Source organism: Nilaparvata lugens, unplaced genomic scaffold (genome assembly GCF_014356525.2).
Source record: "Nilaparvata lugens isolate BPH unplaced genomic scaffold, ASM1435652v1 scaffold8387, whole genome shotgun sequence".
NCBI classification, from domain to species: domain Eukaryota; kingdom Metazoa; phylum Arthropoda; class Insecta; order Hemiptera; family Delphacidae; genus Nilaparvata; species Nilaparvata lugens.
This window is the reverse complement of record NW_024094133.1, coordinates 2,428-10,557: the sequence shown is the minus strand read 5'-3', so window position 1 is coordinate 10,557 and position 8,130 is coordinate 2,428. Positions and strand designations below refer to the sequence as shown.

The window sequence follows — 8,130 nt, the reverse complement described above, 5'->3', positions numbered from 1 at the left end:
TTTTGGAATTTGCATTTCAAGGGTAATATAAAAGAAAAAGGAGCCTCCTTCATACGCCAATATTGGAGTAAAAAATCAGACTATAGAATTATTCATCATAAATCAGCTGACAAGTGATTACACAGATGTGTGGAGAAGCCAGTCTATTTCTGTATTTCCATAAGTCCATAGTTTCAATCAGGTAGTTGTGGATGAGAATACTGCGTGAGGTCTACTGTTCACAGAACTACTAGTATGAAAGAAAAAGGAGCCTCCTTCATACGCCAATATTAGAGTAAAAAATCAGACTATAGAATTATTCATCATAATTCAGGACAAGTGATTACACAGATGTGTGGAGAAGCCAGTCTATTTCTGTATTTCCATAAGGTCCATAGTTCAATCAGGTACTTGTGGATGAGAATACTGCGTGAGGTCTACTGTTCACAGAACTACTAGTATGAAAGAAAAAGGAGCCTCCTTCATACGCCAATATTAGAGTAAAATCAGACTATAGAATTAATTATCATCATAAATCAGCTGACAAGTGATTACACAGATGTGGAGAAGCCAGTCTATTTCTGTATTTCCATAAGGTCCATAGTTTCAATCAGGTAGTTGTGGATGAGAATACTGCGTGAGGTCTACTGTTCACAGAACTACTAGTATGAAAGGAAAAAGGAGCCTCCTTCATACGCCAAATTAGAGTAAAAAATCAGACTTATAGAATTATTCATCATAATTCAGCTGACAAGTGATTACACAGATGTGTGGAGAAGCCAGTTATTTTCTGTATTTCCATAAGGTCCATAGTTTCAATCAGGTACTTGTGGATGAGAATACTGCGTGAGGTCACTGTTACAGAACTACTAGTATGAAAGGAAAAAGGAGCCTCCTTCATACGCCAATATTAGAGTAAAATCGACTATAGAATTAATTATTCATCATAAATCAGCTGACAAGTGATTACACAGATGTGTGGAGAAGCCAGTCTATTTCTGTAGTTCCATAAGGTCTATAGTTTCAATCAGGTGAATGAGAATACTGCGTGAGGTCTACTGTTCACAGAACTACTAGTAACTTTGGTGTAACCCCAGCTTATGGTTATGAATTCACACTGCTTCGTCACTTGATTTTCGGTCCAGAAAATTTTGATTTTTGATTAATGTATTGTTGTTCTGTGTCCCACTACAGGTACCAACCCGCTGAATAGACAGAAGTTGGACATGAACAAACTGTCCCAATTGCCGATCAAGAGTTTTGTGCGGCTGGCTTGCGGGGGTGTCGGTGTTGATTCGGATACCACCTGGAATGAACTCCATACCGCACCTGCGGCCAGGATGGCTGTCGGGTGTGTCGTCGAACTGGCCATGAAAAGTATGTATTAAATAAATTATCTAAATATATAATATTATTATATTAATGATAGGAGAGGAAATTAAGGTGATAAGAATAATTTTTCCTCCACCTACTGTCAAAAGTACTTACTTACTCCCTGAACATGATACTAAAGTGTCACTTTTTCGCTCTCGGTACTAAAAAACAGAAAAACTCCCTAGGATAAAAGTGACTCCATTTAAATAACATGGAAGCATTTCTATTTAAAAACGTACATTTGGAATAGGTCAGAAGGTCTAAGCTCAGATGAGGAAGCCTATAGAGTAGTCATTAAACCAACTAACGGTAAAGCAGCTCTATAAAAAAAATTTAATACTGTACCTGAATAAATGTAAAAATATATTTAAACCATACATGATGTCATACAACTTCCGAGCGCAACCGAACTATATTATAAATAGAACTGACTTAACTGTTTGCCGAAGACAATTCACTTACATCAGCAATAAACTTATTAACTTGGTACCTCAACACTTTCTAGTAAAACATAACTAAGTCATCCATAAGAAATATAGTTGAATGGATAAGATCTGTTAATGTATCTCACCTCTTTCATAATTGATCTCTTATCTTTTGTCATTCCATATAGATTTTTAGTTTTAATTCAGGTGTTTTTTCCTATAGCCATCTCTGTAATAAGCACTTCTTTTGTTTATTATTATTTTCATTTTATTTTTTTTTCAATATTGATATATCGATAAATGTTATTAATTTTGTAAGTTAAGATTTCTAAGATTGATACTCGTTGCAGCACACAACCTCTGGTTTTGCTGGCAACGCTATAAGCTAATTTGAGAAGAATTATTATTAATTCATGTTAATGTTTAAATTAGTTTTTAATTGTGTTTTGTTTTGAAAAAATTGTATTGTATTATGCAAATAAAGAATTTGATTTGAATTTGAAACTAAATTCAATACCTCAACCAGACATTTGATCGATATAAAAAATTTATGTTTGTATGCTGAAATTATTATTACAAACTTCATATCACTATACTAAAAAATGTATATATTTTTTTTCTTTTTTCATGTTATTCAAAATATCATCCAACGAATATTACTTATTAACTAATCAAATTTGAAACGGGAACTTCATCATAGCTGTAGTTTGGCTGTCATTGTTGTTACAACTTTAGCCGACAGATAGTGCTGTCGGAAGAGAACTGTGATACAGCCAGCTGTTCTGTTTACTTTTTAGATTATGTTGTAACACATTGTTTGGTCACATACGTTTTTAAAAATTATTTTATTAGCAGTTTTTATAAAATGTAGGTGGAGGAAAAATGTTGTGTATATCACGAGTGAAAAATGTTTTTCTCCCTCAGGAAAATTGGTGCCCTCGGCTTCGCCTCGGGCTTCAAACTTTTCCCTCAGGGAGAAAAACAGCACTTTTCACTCTAGCTATACAATAACTATTATTCCTTCAATGCTAACAATTCTATCGGAAAAGTCAATTTGATAATAATACCGTACATAATACGGTTTCAATTCCACAATAGTGAAATGTACATAATAATAATTATCTATACCATGTATCTTTCAAAAGAATAAAGAATATAACATCAATAGGATAAAGTCCTATCGTGCAATCAAAGTCATAATCTCGTGGCTTTCCTATCCTACTTTATGTAAGGTCACATACAACTTCCGAATAGGTATGTCTTGTAGTTCTCCATTTGAAAAAATTTCTAGTTCAAAAATATTTTCACAAAGAGATTTCAATTTTGACATACATGGACGACAGTTAGGCTCAACTGACATTAGGCGACTCAGGTGGAGAAGAGACTGGACTCTAGTGGAGAACATGTGTTCCAAATGGTGACACTCAGACCAGTCGACTCTAGTCTCTGCGACCTCACGACTGTGTGACTGAGTCGAGTGTCGACTCGACATGTGGTCAAGCCTCGACTTGAGTCATCGCCACCTCCAAGGCCCCGGCCTACGATATTGCAACGTCGCAGTGTGGCCTAGAATCTAATACATGATTGGTGAAAAAGATTTTTTAAAAATCTGGTGTGGCGCACTCACACAACTTTCCTTGCCGTTATGAAAATTTATCACCTGACGCTAGTGTTCCCGCGCATCTCAAGTCTACTATTCAAATATTTGAGCCAGCTGGTGACAGGGCAATAACTCTGGAGACACACGAGGTCTGCTATCTCTTCATAGTGAATCATTTAATAGAATCAACAGTTTGCAATATTGGATAATCACATATTCTTGAATTTCGAGCTATTTTTTAATTTGGGTGAAAATGTTACTGAACATTTATTGTAGAGATTATCATGCTCAATCTTTTCCACTCGAAAGTTTTTGTTTAAATTGTATCTGAAGCCTGATAATTGAGAATCTAAGATCAAACTTTGCATAGATGGGGTGGAGCTCTTGGATTTTTACAGATATGGGACTTGTGGCAGTTGATAGAGCTTATCAATGACTTTTTTAGGTATAAATTTGATCAAAATCGTTCGAGCCGTTTTCGAGAAAATCGCGAAAAACCCTGTTTTTGACAACATTTTCGCCATTTTAGCCGCCATCTTGAATTGCATTTGATAGAAATTGTTCGTGTCGGATCCTTATACTGTAAGGACCTTAAGTTCCAACTTTCAAGTCATTCCGTTAATTGGGACATGAGATATCGTGTACACAGATGCACACACACACACACACACACACACACACACACACACACACACACACACACACACACACACACACACACACACACATAAACACACAGACCAATACCCAAAAACCACTTTTTTGGACTCAGGGGACCTTGAAACGTATAGAAATTTGAAAATTGGGGTACCTTAATTTTTTTCGGAAAGCAATACTTTCCTTACCTATGGTAATAGGGCAAGGAAAGTAAAAATACCAGCTGATCTTTTTCACCAATCATGTATTAGATTCTAGGACTAAACTGTGACGTTGCAATATCGTAGGCCGGGGCCTTGTATTAGAGGTGGCTGGCTATGCTTGAGTTGCATGGTACCGTGCATTCTAATGAAAGTGAGGTTATGTTTTATGGAAGTGATGTTTTATCATTTCAGATAAGACAATAATAAGATTAGATAAGACAATATATTCATAATAGTTATTATAAACTTCGTTACATGCGAATTAGTGACAAAATGGATTACTGTCAGAGGCGAGGCGTCCGGTCGTCTCTGGATTCGCCGATGACTGGACAGGAATTGATATGTAATGTGTATATTATTGAATTGAAAATATTTAAAATAAATACAAAAAAAGGTGAAGAAACCAAAAGAGAATAGTTATTTTCCTACAGATACCCTGAAAAGTGACCATTTGTGCACTGATTGCAGGCTGCAAAGAATCACTTTTCCGCACTAGTGCGCAAAGTGAGTACTTTGCGTACTCCAGATTTGCAGCATGACAACGCAAAATAGTTAGTAGGTTATATGGAGCACCAGTGCAGCAAAATCAAAATTAAGTTGGTAACAGTGAGTGGGCTGCTATAGTGAGCAGAGGTGCAACGAAGCACAACGCGCTAATTATTACTATTATATATTATAACCAAGGACAACGACAGCACAGTGCCACCACAGCACACACCACACAGCTGCCCCCGCCATTCAAACCTACTACATTATTCAGGCAATTTTACCCATAATTACCCACTTTTCATATTCAATGGTAACTGTAGGAAAATTTAATGTGAAATACGTGCGCAAAGTTCGTTTGCTGCACTCAAGAAACCATTCCGCCCTCGCCTACGGCTCGGGCGTAAACGTTTCTTTCGATGCAGCAAACTGTCACTTTGCGCAATAGTTGCACAAGTACGGTAACTATTGTGCAACTAGTGCACAAAGTGACAGTTTGCTGCACCGAAAGAAACGTTTACGCCCGAGCCGTAGGCGAGGCGGAATGGTTTCTTGAGTGCAGCAGAGGAACTTTGCGCACGTATTTCACATTAAGTTTTTCCTACAGTTACCATTGAATATGAAAAGTGGGTAATTATGGGTAAAATTGCCTGAAATGCATCAAATGTTTTTCTGTGTAATTTTATTATTGAAAAAACCTTAATCCTAAAATCCTAAAGTCCTCGTTGTCCTTGGTTATAATATATAATGAATATATAATGAATTAGCGCGTTGTGCTTGGTTGCACCTCTGCTCACTATAGCAGCCACAGCAGTCACTGTTACCAACTTCATTTTGATTTTGCTGCACTGTTGCTCCATATAACCTACTAAGTATTTTGCGTTGCCATGTTGCAAATCTGGAGTGCAGAAAAATTTTTCCCGCACTAGAGCGGAAAAGTGATTCTTTGCGTTCTGTAATCAGTGCAGCAATGGCCACTTTTCAACGTAACTGTAGGAAAACGTTTTTTGCGACCGCACCAAGCTGAATAAAGTAGACTACTGCATCATCAGCTCGATCCGTTCAATGTGATTCTCAAAAATATGTGATTCCAGTAATGATATTTAGCATTGGTTACCACCACTCTTCTGCATCATCATTCTCCCTCTCCCGTAAACGATGGTGGAGTAACGGTCAAAGACATCGCTATTTTCTGCGATTCCACTGTTCCGCGCCAGTGTTGCAAACCGTACGATAATTATTTTGTTTGCAATTTGTATTGATAACTATTATTATATCTTCTATGTTTGGTTTTGAAACATCTAAATTTTTAAATCTACCTGTGAAAATAATTAGAACTGAAATTTAGTGAAGTGAACTTAACCTATACAAGACTTAACCTATTTCGGACTATGTGTAATTTATCTAAATTAGGAGAGGAATAGCATAAGGTTACCTTAGTTTTTCTCTTCCTGTCATTTTGATAATGTACTTGTTGTATGAATCAATAAAGAATACTAATTTAATTTCAATTTTTTAATTAATTTGAGGGCCAGTTCCGAGCTTGAGATTTAGCCAGTTCTAGACTTTCCAACTCTAGGATTTGAATAGTAAGCTTATCTTATATAGACTAGCGTCAGGCTCGCTTCGCTCGCCATATGCGTCTAGCCAGGGGGCTCCGCCCCCTGGCCCCGACTGGATCGTCCAAGAATGAGATCAGCAGGCTCGCTTCGCTCGCCTGCATTTTCATTTGAGCATTTTATCATATTTTAGGACAATCCAGTCGGGGGTCAGACTAAACGTCTGGCTAAACGGATATGGCGAGCGAAGCGAGCCTGACGGCTAGAAATATAATATTCCCAGGATTGAAGTAGCAGTGCCCAATCAATTTTTCCGCGATAAATGCATTTAATCTTCAACTTGGTGCCAACCTAACAAAGTTAACTCAACTAATGCCAACCTGACAAAATTATTAATTTAGTTGCCAGTTAACAACTGTTTCGAAGGGAACTCTATCTAGATTATAGTCTATAGTAACATATGATATGGAAATTTCATTATAATTAGAGATTGGAGGAAGAAGAATATACATGCTAAAAGACGAACTTTAAACCCTTAAAAACAACCCTAAGAGTTGAAATATTGCCAAAAGATTTCTTAGTGCGCCTCTAAAGGGCCCACTGAACATACCTACCAAATTGAACGCTTTTGGTCCGGTAGATTTTTAGTTGTGCGAGTGAGTGAGTGACGTGAGTGAGTCAGTCAGTCAGTGAGTGAGTGCCATTTCGCTTTTATATATATAGATGTCATTTTTCTCGATAAATAATCGTCCAAAATAAAACATTATCTTCAAAGTAGGGGAGGGGTGCAGCTTTCATTCAAACTTTCAACTGAATTGTTCCTAGAGATGACTGAGATAAAAAGTCACGCCTCGCCCCTGATTACTGTATATTATAATTTCAATAAAGTAAGGTTAGAAATGGAGTAGCATTGAACTGAAGTAGTGACAATGAGCCATAAAGTGTAGGGTCGAGTCGAGAGACAGGAATATCCTCGACTGGAGTCGTACGATTCGAGTCAAACCAGTGAGTTGAGCCGAGTTAGTGTTGTGGTCTACCATCTGGATTGAGAAAACATTTTTTACTTAGTCCTAAAAAATTAATGAATTTATAATAATAATTTTAATGTTTGATTCCAGCTGCAATGGGAGACATGAAGAATGGCATGGCGGTAGTAAGACCTCCAGGTCACCACGCGGAGACCTCACGGCGATGGGCTTTGTTTCTTCAACTCTGTGGCCATAGCTGCCAGGTGCTGCTGCAAAAAGACTTGATGAGGCGGATACTTATAGTTGATTGGGTGAGACACAAATGATATTATTATAATTTCAATGATTGGCAATGAATGCACAGAACAGTTTATTGACAAAAAATATGCCTAATCCTATACTATTAACTGAGCAATAAATTCTGTTTATAGGTTGTATTTCACCGGATACTCGAAAACGGCTCTAATGTATTTCACCGGATCTCGAAAACGGCTCTAACGATTCTCACGAAATCAGAACATAGTAGGTTTATAATAAAAAATTCGATTGCACTAGGTCTCATCCCTGGGAAAACTCGCTGAAGGACATAAAAAGGATAATTATTATTCATCCTTGGAAAATATATGCTGATAGTGAAGTTTTGTGATTTTTTTTATGGCTTCAAATTTATCAAGTTTTTTAATTTTTTCAATTTATTAATGCATTTTCAGGTAATAATAATTGTTTCATCTTTCTGATCAACTGAGATACAAAATTTTAGTATAATGTATATTTGGACTGTAAATTTTTGTGATCTTTATAAAAATGTTTTCATACCTCATTTGGACTATTTTATCAAATAGGGAGAGGAACAGTTTTGGGTTTATCCTGTTGATTCTC

General features: G+C 36.7%; 1 protein-coding gene across 1 annotated transcript; it reads left to right on the top strand.

The window, feature by feature from the left end:
- Nucleotides 1–1,173: 1,173 nt before the first annotated feature.
- Nucleotides 1,174–7,562, top strand: LOC120349123 (histone deacetylase 4-like; the record flags this gene model as incomplete). The annotated part of the gene is made up of 2 exons (XM_039419084.1): nucleotides 1,174–1,356; nucleotides 7,402–7,562. Coding segments are annotated over 2 exons (344 nt in total), but the record flags the coding sequence as incomplete, so codon positions are not given.
- Between the last annotated feature and the right edge of the window lie 568 nt (nucleotides 7,563–8,130).